The sequence below is a fragment of the Euwallacea similis genome, chromosome 27, assembly GCF_039881205.1.
Source record: "Euwallacea similis isolate ESF13 chromosome 27, ESF131.1, whole genome shotgun sequence".
NCBI classification, from domain to species: Eukaryota; Metazoa; Arthropoda; class Insecta; order Coleoptera; family Curculionidae; genus Euwallacea; species Euwallacea similis.
In genome coordinates, this window is record NC_089635.1 from 974,971 (window position 1) to 997,604 (window position 22,634).

A 22,634-nucleotide genomic window follows, 5' to 3' on the forward strand; every position below is an offset into this window, starting at 1 on the left:
GTAAATAAATTTTTTTCATTTTGTTCGAGACCCATTCTCGGTGGAACTTAATAAAAATAAATGAATATTTTCCAAAACTAACAAAAAAAATTATTTTTTTTACTAAAATAATTCCAAAAAATCTTCTGGTAAATATCAGGATTTGCACAAGCACGTACAAGAAAAACGAACAGAAAAAAATCGCTTTATATGTTGCAAGTGTTTATTGATAAAATTCACACAAACAATGTTAGTTTTCAATGCTTTTTTTAATTTCAGTTTCAGTTCTCCCAATAAAAGGCCACATTCGGCGACCATCAACAGTGAGCGTGGGCTCGACTAACTCGAGTACTTCTGCATTGAGCGATTCCGACTCAGAGACCGGTAGCTGCAATGAGAATGATTCAGGAATTGAGGAAGTGGTGCCAGAAGAATGCCGTACCGAAAGGATAGCCCATGATTTCCAGAGGCATTTGGTGGGACTCACCAGGTCATTGAAAGAGATGACCGAAGCTGCCCAGTACCTGACTTGGCGCTATCAGCACGATATTGGTGGGCCAGTTTAATTGTTAAGGGTTTTAGGGCAATAATTTTTGCGACCTAGGTGTACATAAGTGGGAAAAAGTGTAGGTGTTAATCCTTGTTTCAGATCTAAAATTGCGGTTCGAATGAATTGTATGGCAAATTTTGTTGCTTTTTTCCACAGATGTGCTGTGTTTGCTTGAGGGTTTGTGTGACTGGAGCTGAGCGACTGTTGCGCGTAATGGTCAATCTGCAAAGTGATATATCGGTTAGATTATCTAATTTTGCTCATTATGTTGTTATTATAATATTTTTATTTATTCTAGTGAGAGTTGTAGATAGAGATGTATCGATTATTTATAAATAAAGCGCTCTATTGAAATGGTTCTCGCGGTTTTCATTCGTCCCGCACCAAATTAAGAGAGATAATGGAGTTTTAATGAGGTTTTTATTAATAAAAATATAAACATCAACACCTGTCCCTTACATACAAACAATGCTTATTTATCTTATGAAAGTATATACATATGTATATTTTAATATTAACTCTAGAACAAAAGATATACCCAAATTAAGTACTTTTTTTAGAGACGGCTCTTTACTTATCAATACTTACATAAAATGGCAAAGTTTCGTATGGAAAATCTATACATACAATATAATAGCCCTTATGTGGATACATACTTTATACAAGATGCTAGAGTTGCTCAATGAGTTTAGAGTTAAAAAAATTTTTGTACACACCCGTGGACCTTAGATTAGGTAACACCACTATAGGTGAGTCAAGTTGAGTAGGGTTTCTGGTTGAAAATGACATATTGAATCACATTTATAGGAAATAAAGTCAACATCGGAGCAGTAGCAGTTCCTGTTGGTATTTTTAATTAAGCAACTGGCAAACTGTACGGAGACACTAATCAAACTCCGTTAAACACTATCAATACGATATATTTGTTTGATTTAGGACTTCTTCCCCACCTAACACACTATGCTAAGAGATTACTTACTATACAGACAGTGGTCTTACACGTAATTAGAAACAATAAGTGCGCTGCTCCTGACAACCGAAGGTACTGTTCCTCTTTTCCTCCCGCTGTATTTGGACAGCTCGGGGAATGGTCTCACCCCCCGAGCATTCGGGTCATCCATAGTAGTACTGGCTGGCAGTAGCGTCTCGCACGGGTCGAACTTGGTGGACTTCGTTTTCCAAAACGGCACGCGGAGGTCCCCGGAAAGTGTGCGAGTGCGAGTGCATGTGGGGGTACTCAGGGTATTCTGGGTACCTCACCACTTCAGCGATGGTTCCCATCGGGGCTGGGTGCACCGTTACTGATGGTATAGACATAGGGAGGGTGGTTTGGAGGTCTATATCAGCGTCCACCTTGAAGGAGAAATTAATAAGTCACCGTTGCCTCCACAAGAGTTTAATGATTAAATTAACTTTACTGAGGAAATTTAAGATATAACACCAAGATCTGAGATAAAATTAATTTTTAATTACATACTTTTAAGGCAGGTAGATAACAGATGCTTGTGTTTTGTGCGGGTGTGAGAATTGTTATGAAACCTACGAGAAATGCGGCTAAAACTTTCAATTTTATAGGGAATTTTGGAGAAGGTCCGTTTAGATATTAATACATATTTTGAGTAATGTCGATTTCTTGAATCTCGGAGTATATCTCGGACTTTAACAAACAGATGTCCCTGAACTTGTTTAAATTGTTAGGACTTGCGACGTATTGTTATATCATGGATTATAGTTATGTTATTTATTAGTTTAAATGTTCAAAGTGAGTTTAAGAAACTGATGTTACGCCCATGGACAACTCCAGCTATTGGGTAATACTGTTGGAATTCCCAGCGCTTAACACCCATCTTCGGCTGAGGGAAGTTATTTTATGATTGGGATTTCCAGTACTATTCTTTGTCGGACTAAAATTGCGAATCTAAATTAAAGGTACCGCCAAACGAATACAATGGCTGGGCTCCAATAAAAGCCCAGCGACCATGCCTCTAAGTGCTACGCTTTAACGCGAAAAGGTAGCCTAGAAGCCGCTAATGGGGCCTTATCGGGAATACGTCTATGGGTGTTACACCTCCGTATCAGTACTTAAGGAGGGTGCGAAACTGAAGAGGCTCTCTTTTCTCGCTACTTCATCACGGACTCGTGCGCACTAGATTCTTCTCGTCAACATTCTTTAAATAACGTATCTCTCGATATTGTATAATTGCTAATGTTACCAATAAACCTTTATTAAGTTAAGAAGGTTTAGTTTCTCTTATACGCGAAAACAGTGTCTCTGAGACTGCGAACTCAGGGTGGTCCTTCATAATCAATCAATCCAGTCCACGATCTACGTAGTTCACGGTTATCGTATCGAAAGGGGTGAATCGACTCAACCACGTACACGCGCCAAATTTGGGCCAAACATAAATAGCTCTGTGAGTTTGACTGAAACTTATAGTGGCTTCGCCCATGCAAAAAGAGTGCATTCAGTGAGGTAATATATGGCTGTTGAATACTATTTGTATCTGTCTAATATGTTAATTCACGTTATAATAACACAACGGGAGTGAAAAAAAGTGGCAGTGTTGTCGCACTGAATGTGCATTGGTGCGGGAGATTGAATATGCTCTTGGTTCTGCAGGATGTCCAACATATCTAAAGCAGTACATACGTAGTCGTTTTTAAATTTCTTGTTTTTTATGGGTCGCCTTCATACCAATCTTTCTAGTAACTAACTTTTTCAAACATATCGAATTAACCACAATTAAAACCAGATGATTTATTAAATATTACCAAGAAAGCACTTACGGTAATGTGAAGGCCCTTAACAGTGAAATAAAGGCCTTTATGATGCCGTCCGTTTGTGATAACCGTTATTCTACTGTTTCTTCTATTATCTTTACTTATTTTGTATAGTAATTTATTGGTGGGAATAGTGCCGATAGATTTATGCAGACCCATTACAGAATGTACACCAAAAAAACTGCAGTTTGGAGAGATTAAAAACTTTGCACATGTGGTCACATAGTAACCAATGCGGTGGATTCTTGATTTTCATCAAAATTCTGACTCGAATTGAGAAATTTGCATCCCAAATTCATTGTATTACTAAAACAATTTCTCAAAATTCAATATGAGTTATTTAAGCACCAATCGAGCTGCAGGGATCCGAACTATAATTGTTTCCATGTGATGAGAAAGTTTTCGTTCCAGCTATGATGCTTTCAGGGTGTTCGAAAACTCCGGCCGAGATTTACAAGTTTCTGAATTTAATCATGAGGAATATTATCAAGTGTGCAAGAATAACTGAAAGTATTGGAGATTTTTGAGAAGATAAAGATCCTCATCTTCCATAGCTAATTAGCAAGATAAGGTATTGAGGTATGTATACTGTGTGTGCCCAGACAACTAACTCTGAATGGGCAAGTGGATAGACATAGATTCCTAAAAATTTTATATAGGGCATAAATTGAAGATATTCTGCAGGATAACAGCAAATTCCAGCCTTTCTCATGAAGTTTTGGATATTAGGTGTTACAGTTAAGTGTTGTGTTGGGAATTGCTTTAAGTGCAACGTTTTATAATTTTCGTTCATTAAAATTGATTGTTAAGGTGTCTCTGGTTCTTATATTCCCCTATGGTGTTATTCTTTCAAATCTATGACAAAAATACAAAAATGTGTTACATCAGCAAATACATCAATATTTCATTGCCATGTGCCGGATTACATCTGGGACACTTCAGCGTAATATGGGATTAGCCAGTAATAATTCATAGTGATCAGATATTTAAAAGCGACATTACTGTAAATTCTTAGTATTATACTTCCATGAATACAGTGAAAATGCAAAATATTTTGTCTAGCCACACTGGTGAACCGCATCACGGCGACTTAATGGCCGTCGGGATATCTTGATAACGGCCGCCCCTTGTAGCGAACAGCGGACTTTTATCTTGAAAGATTAGGTACGTAACGGGTTAGATAAAACTTCCTTAATTTAGGGGCCTATCTTTCCTTACGGGAGGAGAGTTAGAAAAAGTTGTAATAAGATTTCCTTCATAATTTTCCTCGCTCTATATGTAGCCAAAGGGGATCATCTGCTTCTGGATCACCTCGCATGGAAAAAAATTGTATTGATAACTCGATATTTTGATAAAGGTTAAAGTTAAGCATACCGCAATTTTCATGTTAGGTAACCGTTTTTTCTAGGTTTTTTATTTTAGCGAGTAATTCACCGTTTGCGTATGTAAAAGTGATCTTGTATAAAATGCCATTTTAAGCAGTTCTGTTCCAAGTGATCCAAATATTCTTAGATACAGTGTCCCAAATAAAGTGAATTTCATAGGGATAGTTCGAATGGGGGAAATACAGAGTGGCTTAAATTAGAAAAAAGATGCACTTATGCTTATAGACTTTTTCTGATTCAAGACAAATTTGGTCTTCTAAGAAAACGTTAAAATTCTTCCAGGAAAGGTTCACGACTCTCGTGATTTTTCCGGATATTAATATACGGTGTGTCTCTGAGTAGGGTTTCTAAGAGGAGAAAGTTTCTTATTTATCATTTTACGGAAAAATCGTATTTTTCAAGAAAGTTTTTGCTTATTCCAAAACGGTTGAATTAGTTGTCACTATTGCGATTTTCCTTTTATATTTAAAATTTTTTATACAGGGTGGGCCATCGAAAACTTTCCACTTGATTTTGTAAGCGTTTGCTGGCGAAAATTGAAAAACGCTCGGACCTGTTAATTTTTAGATTTAAAGAGGACACATTCCCTTCATATTATTATCAAAGTAAATGTCTCCCTGTGGCAGGGGTATCAGTGACCTTGAAAATTTTAAATGAAAAAGGGTGTCGAGTGGCATCTTGTTTTAAAACGCTCTAAATTCTTTTTTCATTGACATCAATTTTTCATAATTTGCATTAGTAGTTTTTGAGAAAGTGCGTTATTAAAAATTTAATTTCTTACCATTTTTCGTCCAGTAAATGTTGAAAATGGCCTCCATCAACCTCCATACAATAATACAGGACCTGTTCAAAGTGTTATCGGACATTCTGAAGTACTTCAGGTGTTATTTGGCGACATTAGTGTATAATTCTCTGACGTAAGTTTTCTAAGGAATTTGGTCAATAAATGAAATAATAAATAAAAAATAATAATAAAAAATAAAAGAATGGCCGACAATACTTTGAATAGGTTCTGTATTATTGTTTAGAGGTTGGTTGTGGCCATTTTCAACATTTACTGGATTAAAAATGGTAAGGAATTTAATTTTTTATGACGTACTTTCTTGAAAATTACTAATCCAAATTACGAAAAATTAGTGTCGCTAAGAAGAGAATTTAGAGCGTTTTAAAACAAGGTGCCATTCGATCCCCCTTTCCATTAAAAATTTTCAAAGTCACTGACACCCCTGCCAGATAGTAACATGTACTTTCATAGTGATATGAAAGGAATGTGTCCCCTTTAATTCTAAAAATTGACAGGTTCGAGCGTTTTTCAATTTTCGCCAGCAAACGCTTACAAAATCAAGTGGAAAGTTTTCGATGGCTCACTCTGTATATGAATTATAAAATCGAAAACAAAACATTTTTCAACAGAATGAATCTAAAAATTAGTTCTTGTTTTCATGGTAATTGCAAACAAGAATTAAATTAAATGACAATGTTATGGAAAGAGCAAAGACTTTACCTGATTCAGAGCTACGCCAAAGGTAATAAAGCAATGCGTCGAGCTATCGGAGAATTTAATCAAAAGTTTCCGTATATTTACATTTCAAAATGTGGTGCACAAAAATTGGTCAAGGAATTGGTAACTACACTCTCCGTAAGATAGAAAGTTAAAGTAAAGAAAACTAATATAGCTCAAGATGAAAATGACGCTATGACTTTTACTGTAATGGATTGGGTTCAAAATAATCCAAAAAATTTCTTTACGGCGAAGATAGCTTCAATTAGAAGTAAATACCACGGATATTCAAAAAACATTGAAATAGTTGAAAATTGATGCCTTTAAACCTATTTTCAATCACGCTTTAAAGAGAGGGAGATAGGAAAAAGTTTAGATTTCTGTTTGTGGATGGGCGTTCAAATCATGAATAATCGGTGCTTTTATCGAGATATTGTATTCTTTGAAGCCACGTTCTCCATCAATGGTACTGTTTTATCTCAGCATGTAGGGTACTGGAGGCATCGCCTCCGTATTTCTGAATCGCTTGTAACCGGCAATATTTGACTAAAGTTAAAATATGATGTGCAATTTTTTACTATGGTATATTTGGATTATACTTTTTTGAAAATTCAGTTAATCAACATACGTATTTAAATATGTTACAATATTTTCTAAATTAAAGATTTGACAATCTATCGATTAATTATCGCGTGAGGTGTTACCTTCAATGAGATGGTTGGCCCATTCTGTGCGAATAGTTGTTGAATGACCGAATCAACAATTTGGAGAGAATTATTTCAGTCGAAATGGTTCTATTTTATAGCCATCAAGGACATCATCATGTTCGACTCTGGCAGATTTTTACCTTTGGGGCCCTTTAAAACAAGTGGCTTGTGTGTGAACGATTGTTCTCTGAATGTAGAACATTTGAAGCAGGAGATAAAAGATGCTTTGGCGTCTTTGCCGCTAGAAGAAATCCGGAGAAGTTATAGTGAACTGATGACTTAAGCTGAGCATTCCAGAATGTGGTGAATAAATCGAGTGAAATTTTTATTTGTAATTTCCTTTTTTTGTTGAATTATTGTAATAAAAGTTTAATAAACAAAAGTCTTGATTACAGTTGCCATGAAAACGAGAATTCATTTTTGGGATTTTTTTGAGAAATTTTCAACTAAATGGATCTATTTTTCGATATTTATTTATAACGAAAAGAAACATTGAAACGGTGAGAACTGATTCAGCTGGTTTGGAACAGGAAAAACTTTTATAAATAATACATTTTTCTCATAAAATGAAAAACAAGAAACCTTCTCCTCTTGGCAACCCCATCCGGGGACATACTGTAAATAATGTTGCCTGCATTAGTATCAATTCGAGCTTTCCTTTTATTGACCAGAAATAGTAAATTTAAAACCAAATTTAAGTGATTCCACATCTTTGTGCCTACCCTCAAGAAGTTAACAAATTTCCATTTCATCCTACTATTATGCAGTTAGATAACACTCAGGTCTCTATCATTATAAAATAAAAAGTATATCATAAAATCGTGCAATATTTTATTGGCACATGCCGATCCACTACTGGCACACTTCAGCGATGCCGTACAGGCGTGTCGCAGCCCGGCAGTTTAACGGCTTTCGGACATATTGATAACGGGTTGTTATCAATATGTCCGGGTGGTACAAGTCGCCCTACATATCTGATGTGAAGCCGAATACTCATGAAGGTCCATTAAGTCAATAATCTGAAACGCGGATAATAAAATTATCAACTCTCTGGCCTTATTAATAAGACCTCCTCAGAGGCCCCTTTTACTAGAATTTACCACAGGCTCATATATACCTATATTGGAATTGAAATGACGGGTTAGTGGAAGCTCCAGAGCCCATGAGATTTTAACCTCCTGCGGGACTCGAGAATACTATATGAAGTTTTAATTATCTTAGACGTGGAAATAAAATAACAAAGCGTAGAGCTGACTTCTTTGTTGCTGCGTCTGGTATGAGATGTATAAAGAACAAATTAACAACTCCACTTCAGCAACACACACCCTTGGATATAACTTCACATGATATGATTAAACATTGCGGCCGCCAGGCTTGGAATGATTAATGATTAAATGAAAATCAAATAAATTTAATAAAAGCTCCGGAATCGATATCTGGAATATAATCTGGAGTTTACGCCATTAATTTCAGTGAGAGGCAGCTCTTTCTTTAACTGCATGATGAATTTATTAGCGCTCTATTATTTCGCTCCTAATGGGTTTTACTCAACACCTCACAAGCGACAAAGGGCTAACTTAATCGCACTTGTCCCGGCCTCCATACCTTCCCAAAATCGGCATTGCTGCCGGTTTTAAATGACTTATAACATAATTTTTACATCTCCAGGGACGTTTAATACTCCGGTACAAGTGGTCTTTATGTGACATAAAGGGCAGATCTTTGTAGCAATAAACTAGCAGGGACTGAGTCTGCTTCAGCATATTATTTAGGGACTAGAGTAAGTGTCGACGATATGGACGGTGTTAACGAAGTATTAAAGAGGGGTGCTGAGTAAAAAATGAGCTACTTTAACATATCGTAGCAGGGGAGATTCTTTGGTGAGAAAGAAAGGGGTTCGACGCACTTCGAAATCAGTATAGCAAAACTGCGGGACATCGATCTGAGGCCTCGATCAATGGGGTCAAGATAGATCAGAGGAGTTATTCTACCTGGTATGTAAGTCATAGTCAAGGGCCTTGAGAAATCAGCTTAACTCTCCAATCAACATTGGTGAGTTCAGCAGGAGCAGGTATTTCGCCGATTGAGAGGTCATAATTCTGTAACTAGATCTTAAATTCGGTAATCTACAAATTGGTCAAATTTAGAAATTTGATTACAATATCAAGACAATGTCACAGGAATTTGTGCTTAAACTCAACCCCATTAAATACGAATAGTTCTATTTGCAGGAGATAAGAATTCGGTCTGTTACGCTACCGCCACAGAAGCCCGATAACTCTTGCATTAACTTAGCTCACAGATCAAAGCTCTCGATATTGTTTGGCGTCTGACTGAAGTAGTGTACATAGGGCACAAAGACGGAGTTCTATTACAAATAACAAGCCCTAACAGAGGGGAATTAAAAGCTACTTTCTGCACTTCCCGACACAAGCGATTTTTTATGTTACAACAAAACATACAAACCTCGCTAATATCGTCAGTGAATCCATTAGCCAGAGTGTGATCTGATATGCTGGTGGCGTAAAATGTCGGTTCCTTTTCCGTTTTTTCCATTTTATGCCTTTTCAGCAGGATTCTTCCAACTATTACAGACGCCAGCAGAAATATTGCCGCAATAACTCCGATTCCGATATACATAATGTATCGAGTCTGAATTTCTAAAAACCCTAAAAGATTAACTTTCGATTTTACTGTATAAAAAGGTACCCACCGAAACTGAGAGCGTGAGAGGTGTTTGGGGGAACCAGGCCACCTTCGGTTATCTTGGTACCATTGGTTATGGAAAGTTTGTTGTCTCCTCCTGACACGGGAGGGGATGCAGCGGACTCACGAATGTGCTCATTTTCACTATCGTAATTGTCAAATTCATCATCACCTTCAAGAGGTTCATAGTCGCTTTCATCGGATTCCAGAGCACCTTCGTATTGGTCTTTGAGGACTCGTCTGGGCACTGGAAATGAATTATGGCATAAGAATTAAGCTAGATATCTGAAGAACTAGTTGATTGTGGTATGTACTAAGGAACTAATATAAACGGTGAACAATTCTGGTGTCCATCATTGACTTCCACCAGATATTACCTTACTGTAATTAATATTTAATATTCTCCCTGACTAGGCAATATGTCGGACGAAGAGTATTCATTTTAGGGTCGAAAACCAATTTAAGCGCAAAAACCAACGTATAAATTACGAGGAGACGAGAAACCAGATTTACCCTTGTTATTTCTGAAAAAAAAACCGTGGAATTGGTTCACGAAATTTTTTCAGCGCCAAATTAAAACAATGGGAAGCTTAGTGTTTTATTCAGCATTGCGAAAAATTGAGCGGTTTAATAACTCGCTCCCTAATTGGGTTAAATGCGGCTGGTGGCGACATGTTTTCTAAGGCTTAGTTCAGATTACAAACTTTCAGCCACAAAAATCTATGAAATATGGATGCGCTTTTATTATCTGCTAAATGAGAAACTCAGTTTATGCATTTTTTACTCAAGAGAAAGTTGAAACCCGTTTGGCAATTTTTTCGAAAGAATGGGATGAATATTCAAAACTTGAAAAATTGTTAAGGCAAAATCAAACAAAACTAAAAGGAAGATTTCCCCATTTTTTTTATTCAGTAATTTTAGCCCAGAATTGCATTTTCTATAGCGCTCTTAAATGTAACTTTAAAGCCTCAAAAATAATTCATTTAGGTTAGATTTTTTTTCTTTCAGGAGAAAGTCCACTTTTAACAAAAACGATTTGAATATTCAAAACCTTAATCATTTTGAAACCTTCAAAAAGCGATTACATCAGGCACAGGTGAAGTTAGTTTATAATATTTTTTAGGAAGAAGGTTGAAGTTCCTTTCCGAAAGAGATAGAATGAATGTTCAAAATTTTTCATGTTTTTTAAGTCAAAATCGAATAAAAGCGAAGTGAGATTTGAGAATTTTTCAAAATGTCCTTTTTATAGCATATTCTTTTATGTGTGCATTTGACATGTTGTCAAATCGGTTTCATTACGCTACTGTTTCTTGAAAAATCACGTAGTAAATTTTTTCCTGAAAATACCAACATTTATAGAATTATCTCTCCTGAAATTCAATAGGGTCGAAAGTCAAACTGGGTTGTCAAAATTTTCCAAATTTTCTCTTTTGTAAAGTCCTTTAAGCATTCTTTGAAAAGTGATTAAATCTGGCTCCATTACGTCACTCTCTTTTGAGGAATTACGCGGAAATATTTTTCTCTTAAGGCGCAATACCTAAGGGATTATTGTCCCTGATATTCATTGGCGGAGGAAGTGAGTTTCAGTCGACACAACTTTCTTAAACTCCTTTAAGTTCTTTTTGATGAGTCATTAAATACGGCGTCGCTGGTCGCCCTCTTTTGAAAAATTGCGTTGATATTTTTTAATTAAAAATAAATTATTGTTTCTCACATTTCATGATAATTTAAGATAAAAATTAAAAACAGCCAAAGCGAACTTCCTAGTGTGATTTATTTATACCCTATAGTTTTAGTCCAGAGTATCTTTTTTCTTAGATGCGGATTTAGAACCTCAAAAAGTGTTTTTTTTTAAAGAAAGTTGAAGTCAGATCTGCTTAAATTTCAATTTTCTTGAAATAAGCTAACTGAATATGCAAAATTTGAATAATTTTAGACTCAAAATCAAATAAAACAAATGAAGCCATCATGTTTGTCCGTATTCAGAGTTAAAATAAGGTTTTACAGCCACAAGAGGCTCAGATAATTTAGGTTAGTTTATGGCTTTCTTTGTTTTATAGAGAAAGTTATCTAATGTCCCGAACTGCTTTTACAACCATAATTTTGTGGTGCCCTAAACTGACCTTAAATTAAATAATAACCCGAACTGCCTTTGAAACGTAACTTTGAAGTTATTACCTTGAACGAACCTTGCAGGAGTGAGTAGTCTATTGAAAGCGAACTGAATATGTAAAATATGAATAATTCTGTAGATTTTGAATAAAATAGGGATGATTTTGCCTCATTTCCCCCTTTTGGTTTTAAAGAGGCTTTAAATGTTGTTTTACAGCTGCAAAGAATGATTAGCCCTTTTCAGGTGCACTTCATAAGTGTTTAGGGGTGTTTTATGAAGCGAAAAGTCCGGTCCAGGCCTAAGCTTTAAAAAGCTGTAAGCGCAATCCTTTATTTTTCTAGGTTGAGTGTCCTTAATTCAACCCAATGCTTTAAACTTGGCCAATAAATCCCCAAGCTACGTCGCTCCCTTTAATTTCAACCAAAACGTACGCTTGCCTTAGAACTGGATGGTTTTTTGCCCTTTAAATTTTTGATCTCTAAGGGCTGAGAGAATGTGAATTCAATTTTTATCACCAAAGTTTTAGCTTTAAATTACTGTTTCAACTTGTTCAAAATAAATTAAATTAAGGCAATTTATGTTCCTAGATTAATAGGGACTCCTAGATAAAGCTGTAAGATAGCAAAAGGTGTATGAAGTTCTTAATAGAGCAATTTGTAATAAGGCACCATGAACTAATTAAACTCGAACACGTATCATTATAAACCCATAAGATTTTCATAAGTTTAATTACGATATTCCTTGAATCTCTAATGAATCATCAGTCAGTCTGATGTTTTCCCGTTTTTGCCTGGTGAATATTCGACCATTGCTTTGGTACATTTACCACAAACACAATAGAATAATTGGAGAGTTGAAGGATTTCCCAGAAATATTTATTCAGGGGAATTTCGGTTAAAATTTACATTTAAGGGTTTTTAATCGCACCACTAAAACAAAGCTGATTTGAAAGCGATGTTCCGCCTTTAGAATCGTGGCAGGTAAAGTGAAAGTTTTAGCGGGATTTTGTATGATATGTTACCTGGATTGGATTTTGACCGATCGCCAGTCTCAGGCACCATCAATCAACATAGAAATTTTACTGTACATTTAGAGCGCTGAAAGAGCCCTTGGTTTAGAAAGAAGAAGAATAATTATAATAATGGTGTGTGGCAAATTTTAACAATGTGTCTCCCTTCGAAATGTTTCAATTTTCACTTTCGATTTCTCAATAGTGGCACAGCAGGTTTTCAGCTGCAGCTATAGTTTTTTTGGAGGGGCTTCAGTTTATATTCTGAAATTAATTCACACACTCACCGAATTTAAATCCGGGACAGCCATAATTTTTATAAATTTGAATTTATCCAAATTTTTTCCTCCAGTGGCCAATTTTAAAGATTTTTTTTGAAATGTAGATAAATGTGTTGGTTTTAAGTAATTTGATTTGATTTTCAAACCAAGAATTTTCACGGCGAGATATACAGGAAAATAAAAAGGTATGTTTTTTACCCCAAGTTTGTAACACCCTGTAGAGCAATTTCTCAATCTAAATTCTACGGTATTATGCTTTTTGCAAAATCTGATCCATTCTTAACATATTGGTTTTTTTATTATTTAACTCAATATATATCTTGGTTTAAGACATATAAATTAAAAAAAAACTAAATTCTTTTGCAACAATAACTGAAAACACTCTTTATTTTTTTAAAATTTTAATATCTAGTGTTCCTTCTACTAGCTTGAATAACAGCTAATAAACGGTGATTCATTCCTATAATTAGGTTTTGGATAGCTTCTTGTGGAATATTATTCCACTTTTCTTCCCAAGCGTTTCGAAGTTGTGGAGTGAACAATTGTCTTCGTCGTTTCTTACTTCGTCTACCTAACACATCCCATACATGTTTTATCAGGTTAATGTCAGGACTGCGAAAGAGCATCACACTTCATCACATTTATTCCAACGTCTTGGAAATATTGGGTCGTTCTTCTTGAAGTATGTGGGAGAGCATTGTCGTGCATGAAAACAAATTGATTACCAATAAATGGTGCAAAAACAGCAACTTGTTCTGCCAAAACTTCATGGATGTATCTTTCGGCAGTTAGAGTTTCTTTGTCAACAAAAAACAAGTTCTGTCCGAGCGTCAACGGAAATATCGCCCCACACCATAATGGACCACACCCCTCCAAAGCTAACCCTTTGGCTAAAATTGCATTGCGCGAACCTTTTATCTTGTCGTCTCCATACTCTTTCTCGTCCATCAGGAGACCTCAGACAAAATCTTGACTCATCTGAAAACAGAACTCTCTTCCATTTTTGCAGATTCCAGTTAAAGTGTTCTTGTGAAAAGAGAAGCCTATTAGTCGATGATCTTTGAGAAGTTCATGCTTAGTTGCGTTCTAAATGTCGGATAAATTTGTTTAACAAATAGACAACAGTTTGGATTTTTACGGAGCCTAAAACGTTCCAACGAAATCGGAATGTTTTCAGTTATTGTTGCAAAAAATTTAGTTTTTTTTTTTAAATGCATATGTCTTAAACCGAGACAAATATTGAGTTGAACAAAAACTAAAATGTTAAGAATGGATCAAATTTTGCAAAAAAGCAAAATACCGTAGAATTTAGATTGTGAAATTGCTCTACAGGTTGTTGCACTTGGGGTAAAAAACATACTTTTTTATTTCCCTATATTTCTCGTTATATAAATTCTTGGTTCGAAAATCGAATAACATTAATTAAAACCGACATATTTATTTGTATTTAAAAAAAAACCTTTCAAATCGACGGACGGAGGAAAACGTTTTAATAAATTCAACTTTATAAAAATTATGGCTGTCCCGGATTTAAAGTCGGTGAGTCGGAGTATATTATATTTCCTTAAATCTGTCTGTTATGTCCCTGAGCTTTTTCATAAAGATTTGTATTAATTTCTATGTTTGTAAAACATATTTAAAGCTCATGAGCGGCAAAAATCAGTGACGTGCTGCGCCTTTAAACGTAGTACATTCATTGAAACTGCATTACTTATAAGGTAAAATTTCAACTTGCACTTGTCCTTTAATTTTCTATCCTTGATACACCACTGAATTTTCACAGAGGATGATTCGATTTGCCAGTCGCATCGTCATATCATTGGATTATCCAATTCGAGTTCAAGGAATTCGAATCTCTTGAAAGCTTAGTTAAATGGATTATAACTTCACTTTGATCATATCCAGTGATGTATCTTCAATTTTTAAATTAACCTTTAATGAAAATTTTTACGACTTTGTGCTCTTCATGACCCGAAGTGACCATAAATAGCAATTTCCAGGATTTCTAATTAGCCAGTATCGAGCTTAGAGAGCAATTTTCAGGATTTTTAGCTAGATACATCGGACTTAACCACAAGCATAGCTTCCAGGGTTTTGGACTAAGCTGAACTCACCATAGGGATTAATTTTCGAAATTTGTATTGTCTCGAGCTCATTTTTAGGGGATAATTTTAAATATTTTGGACTCGCCCGAAACAGAGCTGATGCAACAATTATGGAAACTTTTCACTAACCCAAACAACCGTTATGGATTAATGTTCAGGATTTTCACCAAATTCCAACCGACCATTCACAATACTTTAACTCGGTATTCCTGGTTTCTTGTTGATTCTCCCAAAACTTCAGTTAAATGGCTTTGAGCCTCTTTTTGATCAAATCCATTGGGGTTCCTTCAATCAGACTTTGATTTTGCATTTTTCTTTTCATCCTTTTTAACATTTCATCGGAAAGTGGTCGCTCGTATTTGGCTTTCTTTTCGCATCCGCTCCTAAATAAGCCTCCATCCACTTTTGATAAGATAACATGATTGTCGAAAGAACGTAACAAATGCTTAAATAAGAACTTTGAGCTGAGCAATATCTGGGATTCTTAGTGACAAAGCTAAAATATTGCGACAGTGACAAATCGAAATAGTGGAGTTTCTTGCATTGGAAAACACAGCGAAAAAATGTTTGAAGTGCTTTTACGGAGTTTCATATGTTGTTCAGCATTAGACGTGATACATGATATAAATTTATGAGACGTGAAATTTATTAGTGCGGCTGATATTTATTTCCTTGAAATCTTTGAATGAACTCACGTAACGTTGGAAACACCTAATAATGTTAACAATTCTATCCGGGTTTTTCTCACATTTTAAAGAACGTCATAGACCCAAAGAAGACACGTTTCCCAGATGGCAAACAATTGTTCCTTCTTAAAATTGTGAACACGAACGTCGTTTGTACAACAAGAAACTCTGCAAAAGGACGAAATGCTATTTGGCGGTTGATGCTGGGAGTATGGGAATTAGATTTGTGATTATTACTTCCAGAATAAATTTACTCCCTTTTATAATTGTGTGTCCATTTCGTGATGTTGATTTTGCGTTGTTGCACTTTCGAGACATCATAAAATCTATCCGGAAATATAAAACAAGTAGGATCATAAAGTGAGTTTCAAGGAGCTCCGATCGATCGTTGAATCCAGAGAGTACATTGACCAGAAATTTTCACATCTCATCCGAGTTGCCTGATGACCTTTGCAAACAAGAATGAACGCCCAAGTGAAAGCTTTGGTTTCTTGTTATTTGCTGTCAATACTTTCATGTTATTTTGCAACATTTGGATAAGACTTTCGTAAAATAAGCACACTTTCGTATGTTATTTCGCGATAGGTTGAGTGTATTATCGCCTGACTCCACTTTATAGGAAAATACACAACGGAAACGCAGATATGGAATTTCAAAACGGAACGTTTTAACACAAACTTCAAGGCAGGCATTGCAATTCCTTTAAAAAGTTTGGAGCTATAGTGCATATGGTAAAGTGGTTTCGGCGGAAGTTTTATGGAAAGGAAATCAAATATTTCGAAATACATATACACGCATATTTAATATTCATAGACTTCATTATTTGTCTTAATATGTCTATTGCTGCCGTTCGTGAGTTTCGAGAGCACTCGAGGAGCTCTAAGCTACATTGGAGCACCTTCAGTATTGCCCGAGGAGATCGAATGCCAACTTTAGTTTGTTTAAGTTACTCTTTACGGTCGGTTAAGGTTGGTCAAGAATGTTGAAAATAACTCATCCTTAGGATTCGTCCGGGTTAGTAAGAAAATCTGAACTTTTTTCATTTGGAAAAAGTCAAAATCCCCTAAAGTCCAAGATGCTGAATGATGAATGAAAGTAACGTTTATGTGCACTTCGGGTGCATGTAGTTAAAACTTACTCAAAAATCAATTCAAAAACTTTGCAAATTATTTTCTGAGGTCAGTTACGGTTACTGATAATTCCTAAGGTCTTAAGGTCTTTTTAGCATAGTTAGAGGTCTTGAATGTTGTATATAGTATGATCAGTTAGGATTTAGTTAATATCCTGAAACTTAGTCCACAACAATAGGTCAAGTTTAATAAAAAATCTGCAGAATTGCCCCAAAAAGTATTGTCCAAAAATCCGCATTTCTGATTACGCATTGCGTAGCAGCTCAGCTCAATGTACCAGAATAGTACCAGAAGTACCCGATTTAACACTTAAAGAAAAAAAATGGAAAATATTACATTATTTCTCACCATAATCTCTTTCGAAATTGACGCATTTTCTATGGCTACTCTACCCTGCTTATATAAGAAGCTTCGGATGTTCCAAAATAGACATCAATCTCGGATTCCATCTCTTCATTATTGGCAAATCTCTTTCCGCCGAGTCATTTTTTTAAGTTTGGAAATAGAAATTAATCTGAGGGGGCTAAATCTGGCGAATGGGGTGGGTGAAGAAAAACTTCGAAACCAAATTGATTGATTTTGGCCATCGCGATGACGAAGGTGTGGACTGGTGCGTTGTCTTGATGAAACAAGACTTTCCTTTTCGCCAAATGCGATCGCTTTTTCCTAATTTCTTCTCTCAAGCATTGCAATAAATTTGTATAATATTCTCCGTCTATTGTTTTCTCTTTAGGAAGATAGTCAATAAAAATTATCCCACGTGCATCTAAAAAAACTGACGCCTTCACCTTTCTTGATGATGAAACGGTTTTCTCCTTTTTTGAAGCCGATTCTCCCCTTTGAGTCCATGGTTTTGACTGCTCTTTCGTTTCAGGTGTGAAATGATGGCCTCATGTTTCATTCATTGTTATAAATTGACGCAAAAACTTGGCTTTATTGCAGTGAAATTTTGTCAAACACTCCCTTTTTATTCAATTGTGAGTAATCGCCGCACCCCTCTTGCGCACAGCTTTCTTATACCCAATTGTTCGTTCAAAATGCGATGTATAGTACTTTTTGAAATGCGAATCATGTCTGCTAATTCGCGCGATTTTAGCCGACGGCCTTCCAGTACAGTTTTGTGGATTTTCACTACAATTTCTGGAGTGGCCACCTCATTGGGTCGACCACTCAGAGTTTGTCTGGGCAGCTCGCTATCGCTGCCACCCAATATTTTGCAGTTGTTACCGAAGGATCAGATTCCCCGACTGTAGAATTTAAGTTCACTTTGATGTTGGATGGATTAAAGCCTTTCGAATAAAAGTGGCGATGACCAATTTTTTTCATATTGACAAAATCTCGATAAACGTTCACTAAAAACGGCTCCAAAGCAAACAAAAATTAACGTAGCATCCTCAAACTTTAGACATAAGCTTTTTAAGGTTAGGTCTTTGTAATATAGACAAATTTTTAATAAAAAAAGTTCCGTGTATATGTCAAGGTGGGGTACTTCTGAGATTACCCTCGTAAGTAAGACATGCAATTGAAAATGCATCCCTTTATGCCGTTAACAGGTTTCCTTAACATCTTATTAATCTAGTTCGGATCCAAGAAATTTAATTAATTGTCTATTCTTCACACCAAAGGATCTAACAAGATTTTAGCCCATCCATTGTAATTCCCTCAGTAAAAATGCGATCAAGGCAAGTGCAAATATTGCTCATTTCCATAACCGACTGGTCGATTGTGGTGTAAATTTGGGAATGTAAAAGCTCTAAAAACCGCGTCACTAACAATCGTTAATTAGTTCATTAGATGGCCCAGAAATTTTATTTTAAATTCCGGAAATGTTCTATGTTATCTGTGTAGTTTTGTACGCTCGCTCTAAATTGTAATTTTATTGAAATAGGACAAAGCCTAAAATTATTTTTTACAATCAGTTTTAGGCTTCATTTGCTGTTAATAAGTTAATTGAGGGTTCTGGTTACAAAAAAAAAAACAGACCAATTCATTACATATCCGAAAATTGGCTAAATTCGATGCTTAATTGGGTCGTTTTGTTTGTGTGATAGAACCTGTAGATCCTGCTTTCACGTTGTGGATTTTTAAATTAAATATATAGCTGAATGAGCAGCACGAAAGTAAAAAGTATAAAGAGCTGAATGAAACTTACCACAAGTGTAAACAACTTTCAAATACATCCGAGATTGCGGTTTGCAAGGGCTTCCGAAGGTGCCTACATCAGCTGCCAGGTCGCAGTTTCTTTTCCCGTGGCAAAGTTGCATAACAGTTTCGGTAGCGTAGCTCGCCAAACAAGCTGCGAAATTAAAAGCGTCTTATTACCATAAGAGGATTACAACTTTGAAGTCTTTTAGATCTTTTTTTCTGTTTAATGCAGAATAGCGTCGAACGTAAAGTGGCTGAATTTAAGACGATAATTGCATTACACTGACCGTAATTTGAAAGGAAATACAGTGATAAATGCCGCTTAGAGTAATGGTTAACATCCGATCTGAATAACATCTCCTTAATCGCATAAATTCTGCTTTATATCACCACTCGAGACATATATAATACTTCGAGGTGCTGAAAGAAGTGATAAGAAGATTACCAGATTAAGGCGACTTTACAAGGTCGAAGTTCAGCGGTCGTGTCCTTAGCCACATCATAATGATAACAAGAGTTCTTATCAGTAAAAAGGATCGTCTCGGAAATACCCCCTTGGTTAAAGTTAATAACACCGAAGGTGAACTGCAAGTCAGCAGGCCTGGAAACTCGCACCAGTATAAAAAGTTCGACGATATTTTTCTAAGCTGAGTGAAACTTTGCTCAAATTACACTGCTGTTGCCGTTTAGGCCGGAATTGCCCCTGGGACGTTCACTGATTGTTAGAATGAATTGACTTGGGGACTAAATGTTCCAATTTTAAATGTAACTCCATTAGGTTTCTTTTTAAACCCTTAGTGTTACCTCACAAAGGAATATCGATAATAAACTGCGGAGCCCTTCTGGCCTTTTTTGATGCATCTCCTCGAAAATCCGTTTATGTCGGAAAGTTAGCTCCAGGATAATTCTCATCACATTTTGTTAGCGTACATGGAATTACCCTTTTGGTTTACCAAACCCTCTAAAAAGCCAACCGTTTTTAATTTACTCTATGCAGCGCCTGTTAGTTCGGGCTTCATTATAAGAGTCAGTTACTCTGTTTTTTTGCACATCACATTCTAAAAGAACATTTCAGAGAACGCCGTTAAGAGCCGAAAGAGGAAATAATCATATTTCAAATTAGAGCAAAGGAAAAAGTTTTGACAAAGATTATGTCGGGACACAATTAAGAAAATTTATAATTGCCAAATTAAGCTTAGGGGGCCAAGGTACACAAGCCACACAAGGCCCTTAGTGTTACTTAAAAATTTTAGTCAGAGCTTCAGTCAGATCCTGAAACCGAAAATAAATGTTTTACAATTTTTTATTTCGTAATGTTCGTGTAGCGAGCGTTACAATAGCTCCATGAATTCGCTCGTTTGATGTGACCTTTTCAGCGCAATTGCTTTACGATTTTGCCGCTTAAAGTTGGAGAAAATGTAAAAAGTAGATACCTGAAATTCTTTGAACGTCTCCTGCAAAATTTCGAAATTTCTGAAGTGTTCTTTTTCGCAGCAGTCTAGTATCTTTTTTGACCCCAGATACCTCAATTAAGAGTCAAGAATCTCGGAATTTGAGTTTGAGGCAGCTTCATTTCCATTTCCATGCCCCCAAAAACTCTTGGAATGCTCTTAATTTCAAAGTTTGAAAAATGGCAAGGGCACGAACCTCCTCTAACATTGGACAAATGTTGACCGCAATTCCGTTGTGACATGTAACTCCTCTTAAAATAAATGGAAAGCCCCTTCCTGGGGTGTTTTGAAGCCACATTGGGACAACCCTTAACTTGAAATTGGTTATACGCTAAATTAGGCCCGTAATCTTTTAAGATTTAGCGTCACATAACATATCCAGGTTTAAGCCCAAAATTAAGATTGGGCAAACCGTCAAGCCCTTGTTAAGTTCTTCCCCACGAGTCCCACTAGTCTCAACTTAAACAAAGCTATTTATTTTCATTTCGTACACAAATAACGACGGAAATCGTTTTTCTTTGCCCGATTCGATACATCTTCTAATAACTTTCCTTAAAGTTTAAAAGCTTCTTAGTTTGTCAGCCCTTAAAAGACTGTATTACTTTTGTCGCAATTTCTTTATAGAAGAAATAAATACTAACCGGGGTTGAATAGAGGAATGGGGGCACATAATAGAATTGCCTTTTATGAACGAAAGCTGCACTATAAGTTAGGAGAAACGTTTTCCCATTCGAATGCACACGAATAGCTTCCGGGCCTCGGAGTTTTGCCACAATATTTTGGGAATACTATATGACAATATTTATTAATCCACGGGGGTGTCATTCTGGAAATTTCAAATGTTTAAGCTCTTTTTAAGTTAAATAGGCCGCCGTCTAATGGAAATTGTATTTCCGTCCCAAACAGAGTGTATTCTTCTGTATCCGGCTTGAATAATTAACAAGTTTTCACCAAAAGCGAATTGCCTTGTCGTTAGGATTGCCATCGCATATCATCTCATTTGAAATTTTAATATTTTTTATTAAGTTTAGCTAAAGTGGACGCTTTCCAGACACTTCTTTTTTCAATTTTGTTCCAACATCAATCAGCGCTAAGCACAATTTATGGAAGAAGCGTTCAATATTTATTTTACAGTGCCAGCGTTTGGTTCGAATATGATCCTCTTAAACAATGTCCAAAAAGAATGACGAATAACAGGCTTTCAGACAATCAGGAGATTAGTCGTTAGGTTATATCAAAACTTTACTTTCAGGAATGTATTCCCGATTGGGAAGTCTGAAACAAAATAATTTATGCATAAAGCTACGTACGTATTAAATACGTACTTCGCCCCAATACTGGGTCATTAAGCTCAGAGAGAAAGGGTTAATTTGACACGGGTTCAGTACACTATATTTGATAAGTAGACGACTCAGAGAGGCAACAAAATTTATAGCTTTGCCTCTTCGCCGCAACAAAGACAGATTTCAGGAACAAACGATGCAAAAAACCATTTGCTTTTGGGCTAAATATAATGGTAAACCAACTCAAAAACAGCTCCTACGTAGATATCTGATACTCCGCTGGATAATTTAACCACCTACGCGTTCCTTTCAGAACAAACAACCTCCAGAAGAGGGCGAAATTATAATAATATAATAAAAATCAATCGACTTACTCTCCTCGGGGACCCCTTGAAGCTGAGGGCATTGGTTGCTTTCATATTGAGTCCTCCCATAACTCGCGCTGTATACGGCCACTCTAAAATTTGGATTGCACTTGAGTTGAATTCGCTCATTTTCGCAGGCCACTTTGCTCCGAAACTCATCTGAAAAATTTTAAATTCATATTAAATGGGACCGCATTGTGGAGTTGTCGATTTAGAAACACTTGAATGGGGTATTTTGGTCTTCAAACAGGTAAACACCCAATTGTCTTCGGCAAAACTCAATTATTTCGCAATAAGTAAGAGAGCACAGAAAACTTGACTTCTTTGTTTGCAGCATTCCATTTCCTCTTTTTATCGTCAATCGACTAGAAATTCGTTTTATTAGCGAATTTCATTAAAGTTCCTTTTTATTTTGGCAACAACAAACAAAGAATGGGATAGTTAAGGGTATGCCATA

The 22,634-nt window shown here is 36.0% G+C and overlaps 3 protein-coding genes across 7 annotated transcripts in view; 1 reads left to right on the top strand and 2 right to left on the bottom strand.

Moving 5' to 3' along the window:
• The window catches only part of LOC136417311 (mid1-interacting protein 1-like), a 223,246-nt gene extending 222,358 nt beyond the window's left edge, over window positions 1-888 (top strand). For all 5 annotated transcript variants that reach the window (XM_066402959.1, XM_066402954.1, XM_066402958.1 and 2 more), the window contains one exon: window positions 259-888. In XM_066402959.1, coding sequence (XP_066259056.1) covers window positions 259-545 — 287 coding nt within the window. In that variant the 3' untranslated portion in view covers window positions 546-888. The remainder of the gene's footprint in view (window positions 1-258) is intronic.
• The window catches only part of Srp72 (signal recognition particle 72), a 257,370-nt gene that overhangs the window by 63,008 nt on the left and 171,728 nt on the right, over window positions 1-22,634 (bottom strand). The window lies entirely within an intron of this gene.
• The window catches only part of LOC136417306 (uncharacterized), a 132,732-nt gene continuing 111,028 nt past the window's right edge, over window positions 931-22,634 (bottom strand). Inside the window, exons 4-8 of the mRNA XM_066402950.1 lie at window positions 22,187-22,336; window positions 19,086-19,229; window positions 9,617-9,856; window positions 9,370-9,563; window positions 931-1,882 (exon numbers count right to left, since the gene is read on the bottom strand). Coding sequence (XP_066259047.1) covers window positions 1,643-1,882; window positions 9,370-9,563; window positions 9,617-9,856; window positions 19,086-19,229; window positions 22,187-22,336 — 968 coding nt within the window. The 3' untranslated portion in view covers window positions 931-1,642. The remainder of the gene's footprint in view (window positions 1,883-9,369; window positions 9,564-9,616; window positions 9,857-19,085; window positions 19,230-22,186; window positions 22,337-22,634) is intronic.